Source organism: Natator depressus, chromosome 3, assembly GCF_965152275.1.
Source record: "Natator depressus isolate rNatDep1 chromosome 3, rNatDep2.hap1, whole genome shotgun sequence".
NCBI classification, from domain to species: Eukaryota; Metazoa; Chordata; order Testudines; family Cheloniidae; genus Natator; species Natator depressus.
The window spans coordinates 28,400,599-28,415,247 of NC_134236.1; the positions used below are offsets into that span (position 1 = coordinate 28,400,599).

A 14,649-nucleotide genomic window follows, 5' to 3' on the forward strand; every position below is an offset into this window, starting at 1 on the left:
TCAGTTCTGTTTCTAAACCATCATTCAAGACCAGCTTCTAGAAGCTTGTGCGCTTACAATTATAAACTTGTTAATTCTTTCATCTAAGTTAATGTCCTTTTTCTCCTAGGTGGTAGATGCCAACAAGTGCTTTGAAAAGCAGTCACATTCTGCTTTATCTCTCCAGCTGGCAAGTTATTACTATAGCCTGCAGATCTATGCTCATTTGGCACCATGTTTCAAGGACAAATGCCACCCCCTCTACAGGGTTAGTTCTCTTTTTTCCCATATTCGTTAATATGCAATATAAAATCTATTCTAAAGAGCCTGTATTAAGCCTGTTAAGGGGAAGCTCTTACTTGCACTTTGGACAGTCAGCCAGGTTGTATGTAATAATTTATTCTACTGTTCTGTAAACAGAGAAGTACTTAACATATGTTTCAAAAAAGTGTAGTACATGTTTTTGATATGTTAAGTTATTTAGGATTTGTATACAGTAGCGCTGTCCATTTCCAAAGCACTTTACAAACATTCATCATATACTGAATAGGTCATCTGCCAGTATGGATATTACACCTTTGGGGAAGACTAAACTGTCTGTCTAAACAAGAACTATGTTGTTACAAAAAGTTTCTTTTGCGTGTTTTGAGACAGTGTATTGTTGCACTGTACCTTAGGTCAAAAATACTGCATTGCAAATTGATTACCAAATGATAATTACTCACTAACTTGATTTGACCAGTTTCTTTCCATTGTACAGATTCTCTCCTTATTCATCACTAATAGTTAATGTCCCCACCTATGCAATTTTGGAGGTGGTCCAGTGTCGTTTATTGCAGGCTCAGGGACTAAACCCAACCCTTCATCTCTGGCCACTAGATTTTCTGCCTCCAGCAGTTGAACAAGTTGATGGTTCAGTTTCTCCTGACCATTTTATCTTATTTTAATTGGTATTTGTTTTATTGCAATAGTGATTTATAATATTTCTTAGTCCTCTTCCCCAAGATCAGGTATCTGGTAGAGTGGTGGGTTCAATCACCTGGATCTGCAGCTAGCAGTACCTCCCTTCTGGGACTCCTCTGCTTCCATTCACTCATGGCAGACCTGTCCAGCCAGCATAGGGATAAGCAGTGAGGCAGCTCTAGAGAGAGCAAATTAGACTCTGCCTGTTCATAGTTAAGGCTATGGTTTTGTCACAGAGGTTGTGGAAGTCACGAAATCTGTGACTTCCAAAGACCGCCGTGACTTCAGCCCTGGCAGTTGGGAGCTGCAGGGTCCCGCTGCCTCGTGCAGTGGCAGGGAGCATTAATGTATCCCTGCTGCCTGAAGATAGTGGAGGTACCCCGCAGCTCCTAGCCGCTGCAGGCAGGGGGATCCCACCAGCTCCCTGACTACCATGGGCCAGGGGGACTCCCGCCAGCTCTCCACACGCTGCCGCTGTGCGGCAGAAGGACCCCTGGCCGCTCCCTGCCCTCCGCGGCTACGGGGTTGGAGGATCATGGAAGCACTCCCCACCACTGGGGAGGGGACAGGGGGACCCCGGCAGCCCTCCCCGGAACTGGGTAGGGGGCAGGGGGACCCTGGAGCTCTGAGCCCGGATGGGCGGTGGAGGCCCCAGAGCTCCCAGCCACCCCGCAGCAGTCCAGTGCCTTCCCATTTTATCATGGATATTTTTTTAGTAAATCCTCAAAATGATAAAGGCATTTGTACATGAGAACTCACAATTTCTCTACAAGACTCTTCCGTCTGATCCACTCCCCGCCCCCAGAGTCTTAAAAAATGGCTGGTAGATGCTATAAAACACAGGTTGTAAGTTACATACCTAGACAACATACCATAGTTTGACCTGTCCAGAGAAGCAAACTCATTCCCAACTGGACAGCTGCTGAGAAGAATTCACAGCCACCAGTTGTTCAAAATCAGGAAGAGCTTTCTGAACTAAATGCCAAGAATTGCTCACCCAGGAATCAAAACAGACATGGTTGGTCATAACTTTACCAACATGGTAAAAGTTACAAAAGTCCTAAACTTCAATTCATTAGTCATTTCCTGGCAGTGATCATTTATAACCAACTAGCCCCAATAGCTATGAGTGCTGATTGCATGCATCAGCTTTCACCCCGATGGGGTTTCTCAAGATATGCCTGCAAAAATTCTTTCTGAGAACCTAGAACTACTCCCCTGATGCAATACAAATTTAGGTGTCATTCTTTGATCATTTCCAAATGTCCCTTCGTGGGCAGGGAAGTACAAAACATATGCTGAACACAACCCAATTTTCACTCTCGACTCTGAAAGCAAGCCTTTCAGGGTGGGATGCATATTTGAAAGGCAGTCTTTCAAAATGTCAGTGTTCACATGGTTTTAGTTCACTTTGACATCTTTTTCAGTGATGGGTTTTAATAAAAACATTGGTCCCATTCCATATTGCCATTCCTATGTTCACACTGTCTAGGGCAGTGGCCAATTCCTGCTGCTTCAGAAGATGGTGCAAGTAACCTGGTAGGGGGCAGTTTTGGTGCTCACAGAGGAATCTGCTCCTATTTCCCATTAGAGGTGGCTTCTGGTTGAGGCACCAGTGTTTAAAACCCTTCCAAAACTAGGGAGTAACTAGAGGTCAAAGCTTCTCCACGGCAATGGAAATAATATCCGGGGCAGAGAAAAAAATCTACTACCTTTCAAAACAGTTCAAGTAAAGGATACAGAAAAGAGGAAAAGGGAGAGTTGAAGTCCTCCTCTTAATCTTCGACTGGTCCAGAGGGCTCTTTGGACTTGTTAGCCCAGGAACTCATCTTGTACCTGCAGAAATTACTAGACCTCTCAAAGCAGGGACTCTTTCATCTGGATCTAGAATTCAGACAATTAATAGCCTGGACATCAAAAGAGAAGTAAAGTTCAGCAAGGATTCTCCATTAGCCTCTCATACATCTTGGAATCCAGACAGAACTTTCAAGGAAATTTCATTCATTGATCTGGTCAAATTACATTTCTAGTGTGAGGGGGAAACATAAAGCTCTTTGGGGAAAGGACTGATTGTGCAGTACCTGCAGAATGGGACCCTGACTTCCAGGGGGTGTTATAATATTAATAGAATAATCACCACAAAGTTCTGGTGATCTCAGCTACATTAGAGTTTCTCCAGAATGGTTGTTTGGAATTGTACAGCAAGACACCATTAAAATATGGATACAAGCCGTAATGGTGTTCTGTAGATAAGCACATCAACTTTATCATCAGGTGCCTAAATTAATCAGAATAACAGATTAGACAAGCCTAGACCCCATTACCTCCAAATGGTAGGTTTTGGAATTAGTTCCCCAATCTCTACAATAATCTCAATTCTGTTGTGAGGAAAAGATCATTCTTATATCTCTGGGCATCTTTCTGTTTAAGGTAAGTTTGTCTTTCCATAAGTCCTGTTGAGCGGTTTTTTATTTAAAATCAATTTAGTGATTTTTCTGTTAAACTGCCATGGGTTCAGCTCCTGTTGCTATAGTTTCAAGCTCAACGAAGTGAAAATCCCCTCTGGTGCTTTTCTCAAATTTGGAGACAAGGAACACATGAAGACCAAGGACAGTGACCACAGACACAATCACAAATACAAAGTCTTATCTATACTACCAGTTTTATTAAAGCAATACGTAAAGTTACAATTACCTGTGCTTATATAAATCCTAAAAAAACCCATGCAATGACTAAGACTGTAGTTGTACTTATATCCTCAAAGATATTCTAGAGTCTGATGAATCTCTCAAGAGATGATCATTGATAGTGGGGTGTTTCCTGCTGCAGTTTCCCAAGGGTCTTCCCTTCTTTTTACCCAATCTGGGAACCTCTTTTAGATTGCTGTTCTGATCACGTCTAACACCTTATGTATATGAATGAGAGTTTCAACCTTCTCTTCCTTATCTGTACTTCCACACTCCATGAGTATTGGGGTGCCACATTTTTCATAGGTTGATTCTTAGTTCCCCTTATTCTCACTAGCATCTATGCACAACATGTATACATGGTAACCTGCAGTCAGAACAGGACAGTCCATGATGTTACAATCAGGTGTCTTGTGGTCTTGGACAATACATTGCAGTGTGTTGCAGTCTATTTTTCTGTAACGGTACCTATTGGCACATGTTTTACAGTAATTTTTCAGCCTTACTGGCATAGGGATATTCCTAGGTCACCGACTCATGACAAGTGTTCTTAAGTTTACAGCCTAGTATGGCTAAGCTAAAATCTTACAGGCCTCTCAGCCTGCAGGCCTTGCAGTCCAGCCACACTTTACTTATATACCTAATACACACTCATCACACTTTGGGATCCATGTCTAGTAGCACAAATATGGTAGTATGAATAGTAAAATAATACCTCAAGCATATGAAGTACATATGCCAATTCATAGAATCATAGACGTATAGGACTGAAGGACCTTAATAATAGGCCATTTTCTGTTCATCTCATTCCATGCAAAATGCCGAGGCGTTAGGGTCTCAAAGTTGCTGCAGGCAAGATGTTAGAATCCTGCACCAGTTGGCATTCTAGGCATCTGTGAAATTATTAACAGAAGTCCTGACATACATTGGAGGGAAGAAGTGGGGGAGGGAGAGGAGCATTTGGGTTGTTCCTACGTAATTCCTTAGTGTGCATATCTCTTGCTTTATTCATTGATCTGGTCAAATTTACATTTTTGGTGTGAGGGGAAACAAACTTCTTTGAGTCAGAGCTACCTCTTTGTGCACTTCCTAACACCATGGGGCCCTGACTTCTAGATGCTGTTGTCATACAAATAGAGTAATAATCACAAAGGCCTAGCAATATCAAGTACGCTAGAGTTTTTCCAGGAAGTTCTGTTGGATTCTTACAATCAAGCACTGTAGAAACATGGATACAAACCATAGCAGCATTTTGTAGGCAGGCACACTGGAGTCTCCATTTGAGTATCAGGTGCCAAGTTTAATCACAATAACAAAGTAGACAAGCCTGTGACTGGTCTTTTTGTCACCATTACTTCTGAAAGGCAAGTTTTGGCGTTAGTTCCCATATCCACACAAGAACACCTGAAGGAAAAGATTATTCTTATACTCCAGAAACCTTTCTGTTCGAGGTAGGTTCCTAGTTCCACAATTCCTGGGAAATAGTTCTCCCATCATCTTTTTGTAACCCTTGGAAACTTGGTTGCATAAATGAGTATTCCTAAAACTCTGAAGCTATATCTCAGGCATCTGAAGTACATATGCCAACTGTGTCCTGGTCATCACATTTTATTCAAAATGCCAAGGCCTTAGGGCAGGGGTGCTGGACCAATTTTTATAGTAGAGGTGCTGCTGATGGAAACCATATATTTGGTGTTCATTATGACTACTTCAAGCCAGGAGGTGCAGCAGCACCCCCAGCAACCCTAGTTCCAGCACCGCTGCCTGAGGGCCTCAAAGTTGCTGCAGGCAAGATATAAAAATGCTGCACTAGTTGTCATACTAGGCATCTGGGAAACCATTCACAGAAGTCTCCAGAGGCATTGTGGGGGGAAAGTGTATGAGCCCCACTTGAGGCAGATTTGCAAAGTAAATTTCCATTCCTTTTGGTAGGAAGGTGCTCCTGGGTTAGTTCCCACATAACTTCTTAATTTATAACACTCTTATTTTGCATGGGGGAGGGACTTTGATTCCTGCCTGTTATTCTACTATATTATTCTTATTCTTATTATTATTATTTTATTTTTATTATTAAAACTCTGCTTATCCCCTCCCCCCAACTTCTGGGATTCACTTCCTGCTGTTTCTGGTTAGTGATGAATAAGGAGTGAAGCTGTGCAACGGAATGAGAAATTTCTTACCTGAGAATTTTCTTTCTGTTAGCAGCTTTTCTCCTTATTGAACCCACCCTGACCAACTGGTAAATGACCAGAATACAAATAGAATTTTTTCTCTAATGGGAGACTTGGGGATATAATTGTTTTAAAATTAATATATCAAGTTGTTATCTTAATGCTAATAGTTGGTTGCTGGAGTATTTCTATGGCTGTGAAAGAACTCTTCTGGTGACCTGACGTGAAGGGCAGGGCTTAGTCCTGGCGCCTCCAGCAACAAGATTGGGTTGCCTCTGAATTTCATAGCTGGGGGGACATTACCTATAATGATGAATGAGGATAGAAGATACCAACAGAAAATTGTCAGATAAGAAATGTGTGGTTCTCTTCTCCTGTATGGTATTTAAAGTAAGAAATCAAAGGAAAAGCTGAAACATTCATGTTCACTATGAATGTTCTTTTCTGAGCCACTGTGTTATTTGTCTTGTGACTACGGGTATGTCTACACTGCATGTGGAGGTGTGATTGCAGCATGTATAGACATACCGGAGCTAGCCTTAATCTAGCTAGCTTTGATACCAACAGCAGTGAAGCTGCAGCAGCACTTGCTAGCCACGGAAGTACCCAGGCTCCTGGATGGGCTTGTAGGACTTGCGTTGAAGCCCGCATTGCCATGGCTTTGCCACTACTGGTACCCATGCTAGTTAAAGCTAGCTTGGGTACGTCTACAAGTGCTGCAGTCACACTCTCTGATTGCAGTGTAGGTGCACCCATAGTGCAATGGTAGTCATTGTAACTAACTGGCTGTTGCCAAATCCAGCCTATGATTGCACCAGAATAAGGAAAGCATGAGCTAGGTTGGTTGTGTGTTGACCAGACTAGACATGGTGTGGGAGAAGCTTTGTGTTGCATTGTCTCAGTTCTGCCTTTTTTTCATGAAGCCAAGAACTGCCTCCATCTTTTCGTGTGTCAAGCTTCAATCCTGTATTCCTTCAGATCCCCTCTTCAAACCCACTGCTGTGCAGTAGACTTGAAAAGTTAATCTGTTTTCTGGTGTTGTCTTCACTCATGTTGCCTGTATTGCCTCAGGGAAGCCCACATCACAACAAGGTGATGTATCTGCCACTTATTCCCCAGTTTTACTCATGAAGGGTGGGAAGTTGATCTTAAGAAGCACCTAATGGAAAAGACATGAGGTCGCAGTTGGACCCAGGTGGGGAGACCCCCTGATTCATATCAGCAAGGTATGTGCTGATTCATATCAGCAAGGTAAGTCCGAAGGTGCAAACAATTTGATGTTTATTGGGGTGAACTTCCAGCAAGCTTAAATCCAAGTTCCTTTTTCCTTATTTTCGAATCCCAACTTACTTCCTGTTTGCCCCTAATTTATATAGTAATATTCTTAGCTATACCTTAACCAATCCTTCTACTGAAATTTAACTAACCAATCCTAACATATTGTAACATGATTAGCTCACCAGTTATATCCCACCACCTTAATTAGTTTACACCCAGCAAAATTAATTATACAGCAGACAGAAACAATCACAGAACCAGGCAGAGACCATGCCAATAAACAATAGCAAAGTGGGAACTATAATGACAAAACAATACAGAAGTGAGGATTTCACAACTACATCTATAAAGACATAAGGGTTTCCCAGCTGTGTTTATTGATAAGTGAGTTCTTACCAGACAGAAAACTATCAACCTAAATTTCCTTTTACATCTTCTAGGCTCTTTCCTTTCTCTGGAGGTGATAGATCGGATCACCTTCCTAACAGCCCCATATTGACTAGTTAGGAATGTGAGGATGTGACCGCACGCTTCCCAGCTTATGGCTGCCTCTGCTGCTTAGCCTAAGAACAGGGCCTCAGACTGTCACAGTGAGAGAAGGCCCTTACACAGATCCTTTCTTGTCTACCTCTATTACTAGCTAAATGATAAACATATACCTGCATCTTAGAGTATAGGCCTTTACAGACAGGCCTGAATATCTATATACTAACACCTCCTGCAAATCCACTTTGAAGCAGTTGGATACAGCACTGCCTAAATCAAGCAAGTCTCCTAGCTTGATCCAAGAGAAACGAGAACATTCTAAGTCTCAGGGGCATGAGAAGAAAGCCCACAAACCTAGGGCTTCATCAGTACTGGATCACTATTCGAGGACAACGGTGCCTCTGATACCACCCAAGCATAAAATGCAAGATCCTCCTACACTGATAAAATGCAATCATCGAGCACCTCAGCTGCTAACTGTATTGAATCTATCGGGAACCTTCACACTCTGGGAAGAGTTGAATATTACGCTTCTCCTGAGAACATTTTTGGTCTCCTGGGTGCAAGGTCTCCTTCTCCCTCACGTGGGAGGTCCTGACTCCACTGGGAGATGGGACTTTTTGGAGAAGCCTGTCTCCCATTCCATCCGCCAGTTAAGACTTCCTTCAGGTGGGACTGTCAATGCCACCCATGGATCTGGAATTGGCTTTTTCTTCCTTGGGAGATTCTGAATCACCCAATGAACCAATGTTTCCTCTTTCAAGGCATACCTTCCCGGATAAGGTTTGGGACCAAGCTCAACCTAAACCTGTATCTCAGAATTGTTGGTACTCTATACCATGGGGACCTCCACACCTCTATTTGGCCCATCTTAATGACCATACTGGGTCCGTGAGACCAGTACCATCCTGCAATGTCGGTTCAATCTGCTAGGGAGTCAGTACACCCCTCCTGCTCCCCCCTCCAAGAGGGTAACCAGAGTTTCCTTCTGATCTGTTCAACAGGAGGCGTATGCACCAGATCAGTGGTTCTGCCAATACTGACAAATTTGGTGTTGTCTTCTTCAGATGAAGCAGCGGCTCTTGATGACCATAAGTAGTTCCAGGAACTGTTAGGTGCAATTGCAGGAGAGTTACAGATTTCTCTTCAGGAAGTTCAGGATCCTCAACAGAAGCTCCTGGACATTCTTCAATCCTCCGGTTCCTGCTGAATAGCGCTTTCTGTTAACAGAACCATCCTGGAGTCAGCTAGAGCAATATGGAATACCCAATAAAAAAAATTATTTTGTTCCAGGCAAAGGGATAGAATTTCTCTTTTCCCATCCTGCTCCTAACACTTTGAATAGCTCTCACAATGAGGAGTAATAAAGTGGTTATCTGTTCAAAACAAGGGAAAAGGTTTTTACTCAACATTCTTACTAGTACTGAAGAAGAAGCTTAGCTGCAGACCTATTCTTGATCTCTGCCATCTCAACTGTTTTACTGGCAAACTCAAGTGTCACATGGTCACACGGGCATCTTTAATCCCTTTAAAAGGATGTATTCGTAGCTTTTGATATGAACAACACATACTTTCATGTAGACATTTAACCTGCTCAGACTTTTTCTCAGATTCATGGTAGGCTCTGACCACTTCCAATACTCCTGTAAAAGAGTACTCCTATTCGAACTTGCTACCACCCCAAGGATCTTTACCAGATATTCTCTGTAGTAGCAGTCCATATGAGGCATTCTTCACCATCCTCCCCTATCCTGGCTGGCTTCTCATTGCGAAGACACGTCAAGAAGCTTAAAGGTCAACTTTGGCAATGCTTCAGCTCCTCTCTTCCTAAGGGGTTAGCATAAACTTGGAAAAATCCATCCTCACTCCAGCGCAGACTTTAGATTTCATTGGAGCATCCCTAAATTAATCCGCAGCAAGAGATCTGCTGATGGATAGGTTCCAGGCGATGAACAACCTCATAGACCAAGTCATAAGCAACCCTTGAGAACCTTGTCTTTCTCTCCTGGGTTGTATAGCTTCATGCTATACCACCCAGGCTTAACCAGGAGATCTTCAATGATCTAAAAATAAAAAGAGTCCTATAAAAAGTAGAAACTAGGTCAAATTACAAAGGATGAATATAAACACATAATACAAGTATGTAGGGACAAAATTAGAAAGGCCAAGGCACAAAACGAGATTAAACTAGCTAGAGATATAAAGGGTAACAAGAAAACATTCTACAAATACATTAGAAGCAAGAGGAAGACCAAGGACAGGGTGGGCCCGTTACTCAATAAGGGAGAAAAAAACAATAAGAGAAAATGTGGAAATGGCAGAGGTGCTTAATGACTTATTTTGTTTCAGTTTTCACCAAGAAGGTTGATAGTGCTTGGATGTCTAACATAGTGAATGCCAGTGAAAATGGCAGATTGACTGTGCGTTGTGTGGAAAAAAAACCTTCCTTTTGTTTGTTTTTAACCTGCTGCCTATTAATTTCATTTGGTGACCCCTATTTCTTGTGTTATGAGAAGTAGTAAACAACACTTCCTTATCTACTTTCTCTACACCAGTCATGATTTTATAGACCTCAATCATATCTCCCCTTAGCTGTTTCCTTTCCAAGCTGAAAAGTCCCAGTCTTATTAATCTCTCCTCATACAGAAGCCATTCCATATCCCTAATCATTTTTGTTGCCCTTTTCTGAACCTTTTCCAATTCCAATATATCTTTTTTGAGATGGGGTGACCACATCTGCACACAGTATTCAAGATTTGGGCGTACCATGGATTTATATAGAGGTAACATGATATTTTCTGTCCTATTATCTATCCCTTTCTTAATTATTCCCAGCATTCTGTTCACTTTTTTGACTGCTCCTGCACATTGAGTGGATGATTTCAGAGAACAGTGACTCCAAGATCTCTTTCTTGAGTGGTAACAGCTAATTTAGATCCCATCATTTTATATGTATAGTTGTCGCCTTGTCACCCAGTTTTGTGAGATCCTTTTGTAGCTCTTTGCAATCTGCCTGGGTCATAACTATCTTTAGTAATTTTGTATCATCTGCAATGTTGCTGCCTCTGTTTACCCCTTTTTTCCAGATCATTTATGAATATGTTGAATAGGACTGGTCTCAGAACAGACCCCTGGGGCACACCACTATTTACCTCGCTCCATTCTGAAAACTGACCATTTATATCTACCCTCTGTTTCATATCTTTTAACATGAGAGCACCTTCCCTTTTGTCCCATGGCAGCTTACTTTGCGTAAGAGCCTTTGGTGAGGGGCCTTGTCAAAGGCTTTCTGAAAATCTAAGTGCACCATATCCACTGGATCCCCTTGGTCCACATGTTTGTTGACTCCCTCAAACAATTCTAGTAGATTGGTGAGGCATGATTTCTCTTTACTGAAACCATGTTGACTCTTCCTCAACAAATTATGTTCATCTATATGTCTGACAATATTGTTCTTTATTATAGTTTCAACCACCTTACCCAGTACAGAAGTCAAGCTTACAGGCCTGTAGTTGCTGGGATCACCTTTGGAGCCCTTTTTAAAAATTAACGTCACATTAGCTATCCTCCAGTCATCTGGTACAGAAGTTGATTTAAATGATAGGTTACAGACTACAGTTAATAGTTCTGCAATTTCACATTTTAGTTCCTTCAGAACTCTTGGGTGAATACCATCTGGTCTTGATAACTTATTGCTGTTTAATTTATTAATTTGTTCCAAAACCTCCTCTAATGATACCTCAGTCTGGGACAGTTCCTCAAATCTGTCACCTAAAAAGAATGGCTCAGGTTTGGGAATCTCCCTCACATCCTCAGCCGTGAAGACCGATGCAAAGAATTAATTTAGTTTCTCCTCAATGGCCTTATCTTCCTTGTGTGCTCTAGCACCTTGATTGTCCAGTGGGGCCACTGTTTGTTTAGCAGGTTTCCTGCTTCTGATGTACTTAAAAATGTTGCTGTTACTTTTTGAGTCTTTGGCTAACTGTTCCTCAAATTCTTTTTTAGCCTTCCTAATTATATTTTTACACTTCATTTTCCAGTGTTTATGCTCCTTTCTATTTTCCTCACTAGGATTTATCTTCCACTTTTTAAAGGATGCCTTTTTGCCTCTCACTGCTTCTTTTACTTTGTTGTTTAGCCATGATGGCTCTTTTTTGGTTCTCTTACTATTTTTTTTTTTTTTAAATTTGGGGTATACATTTAAACTGAGCCTCTATTACAGTGTCTTTTAAAAAGTTTCCATGCAGCTTGCAGAGATTTCACTTTTGGCACTCTACCCTTTAATTTCTGTTTAACTAACCTTCTCATTTTTGTGTAGTTCCCCTTTCTGAAATTAAATGCTACAGTGTTGGGTTGCTGTGGTGTTTTTCCAGCCACAGGGATATTAAATTTAATTAAATTATGGTCACTATTACCAAGCGGTCCAGCTATACAGTATTCACCTCTTGGACCAGATCCTGTTCTCCTCTTAGGACTAAATCAAGACTTGCCTCTCCTCTGTTGGGTTCCAGGACCAGCAGTCATTTAAGGTGTGAAGAAACTTTATCTTTGCATCCTGTCCTGAGGTGACATGTACCCAGTCAATATGGGGATAATTGAAATCCCCCATTATTATTGGTTTCAGAGTAGCAGCTGTGTTAATCTGTATCCGCAAAAAGAAAAGGAGTACTTGTGGCACCTTAGAGACTAACAAATTTATTTGAGCATAAGCTTTCCCCATGTTCCCCTCCTCCCCCTCCCCCCCGGCCACTGTTCCTCACACGTTCTTGTCAACTGCTGGAAATGGGCCACCTTGATTATCACTATAAAACATTTTTTTTCCTCTCCTGCTGGTAATAGCTCACCTTACCTGATCACTCGTGTTACAGTGTGTATGGTAACACCCATTGTTTCATGTTCTCTGTGTATATAAAATTTCCCCACTGTATTTTCCACTGCATGCATCCGATGAAATGAGTTGTAGCTCACGAAAGCTTATGCTCAGATAAATTTGTGAGTCTCTAAGGTGCCACAAGTACTCCTTTTCTTTTTCCCATTATTTATTTATTTATTTATTTTAATAGCCTCTCTAATCTCCCTGAGCATTTCACACTCACTATCACCATCCTGGTCAGGTGGTCGGTAATATATCTCTACCATTATATTCTTATTATTACAGCATGGAATTTCTATCCATAGAGATTCTATGGTACAGTTTGATTCGTTTACAATTTTTACTTAATTTGATTCTACACTTTCTTTCACATAAAATGTCACTCTCCCACCTGCACGACCTGTTCTGTCTTTCTGATATATTTTGTACTCTGGTATTACTGTATCCCATTTATTATCCTCATTCCACCAAGTTTCTGTGATACCTATTATATCAATATCCTCATTTAATACGAGGCACTCTAGTTCACATATTTTATTACTTAGACTTCTAGTATTGGTATATAAGCACTTTCAGAACTTGTCTCCTTTTAGCTGTCTGCCATTACACGATGTAATACAATGTAATACTTTATAATACAAAGTAATATTGGACTTTCTTTATTTTAGAAGAACAATTTTCATAAAGGTGGAAAAGACCACTCTTTCCTCTCCTATATCCAATCAGAATTCTGGGTTTTCAGGCTTTGAAATGGTACAATATAAAGCATTTGTATTTAGCCAGTCACATATGACATTACACTTTACAACACCATGCTATACAGAAAAAAAACCTATTTAATAACCTTTAAAATTATTTAATATTTTCTTTTATGTCTAGGTACTCCAAGGCCTATATGTGGAGTACAGCTGGGGCTGTGTGAGTTATTCAAAGGCCTTTGTATACCTGTACAACTAAGGCAATATGAGTTCAGGAGTGGAGATTATTTTATATGGCTATAGTACTAATAAAAATGTTTTATCGTCTTAATTGTTTAAAATATCTTTTCCCCAGAGGTGGCATAAGCAAAACAGAGTGTTCCATGGTGACATTTTAAATTGCCATGACTCTGACATGAACTGCCTGAATTGTAGCTTTGTCCCTTGTGAGTAATGTCATATTTATGTGTCAGGTTTTTATACTACCGCACACAACATCTTATAATAATCTCCAAAGTTTTAATAAATGTATCAGAACCTTTAGCATGAAATTAATGCTATTAAAACCTCAACATTTCCAGCTCCACAGCAAAAGTGATGCTGGGGTGTTGCATGAGCTTTCAGTAATGCTGATTGTAAGTGTGCAATTATTATTGTGTATTTTCTGGCCTTGTTTCCCAATTTACCTTTGTTTTGATTAAAAGTAGCAGCTTCAGTCAAAACTTTTGTATATTGTTACTTACTGGTTCTTTCAATGGATAAATGTGCCATTTTTGATGGCTCTCTGCAAGGTCCACTTTGTATTTGATTCTTTATGCTCTCATGCATCTTGTGTTAATCCACTGAACTACCTTTCAGATTCAGTAGAAACAAAGTGATGAGATTGTTTCCTGCCTGAAGCTGATTCTTTCATATCTGACCCCAGGAGGAACCAAATGGAAAATAAATAAATAAATTAAAAATAAAACCTTTGCACGGGGAGTAAATTATTCCCAGTTTTGCTTGAAGGGCTGGTTTCAAACAAAGAAACAAGGAGAAAAAGCTTTTAAAACCGAGCACTTGGACAAGTCATTCAGCTCTACAGGTATAAGTCATTTAATGTAACAGTGGTAGCAACTGATTTGTCTGTTTGTTTGTTTTTTGCCAGGACCAATATCTTAAATACTGTTTTCAGCCACACGGGCGTCCATGTTGGTACCTGGGGTTTTCTGCTGGCACTGACAGCCCATCTGATATCAAATTTAACTCCTTAGGGTGGCTCCTAAAAGGAGTACACCTTGCTTTACTAGCTAGATTTAATCTTTTAACTCCATTGGGAGCTTAACAGCGTAAAGTATTGTCAGTCACAAATACAGGACACGTTATTAGAATGGTGTGTACAGACCAGTGATGGGCATCCTAGATATACTTTGGATAGTTTGTTAGTCAGTTTCTCTATCCAATACTTAGATTTCATTCTGTGATAGCTGCTCAGACTTGAAAGCAGAATATGGTCTTTACATTTTATTAAATGC

General features: G+C 40.8%; 1 protein-coding gene across 1 annotated transcript in view; it reads left to right on the forward strand.

Annotated features, from left to right (window-relative positions):
* Positions 1–14,649, forward strand: part of NBAS (NBAS subunit of NRZ tethering complex) — a 347,509-nt gene that overhangs the window by 186,247 nt on the left and 146,613 nt on the right. The window contains exon 40 of the mRNA XM_074947616.1: positions 110–247. Within this exon, the coding sequence (XP_074803717.1) occupies positions 110–247 (138 nt within the window). The remainder of the gene's footprint in view (positions 1–109; positions 248–14,649) is intronic.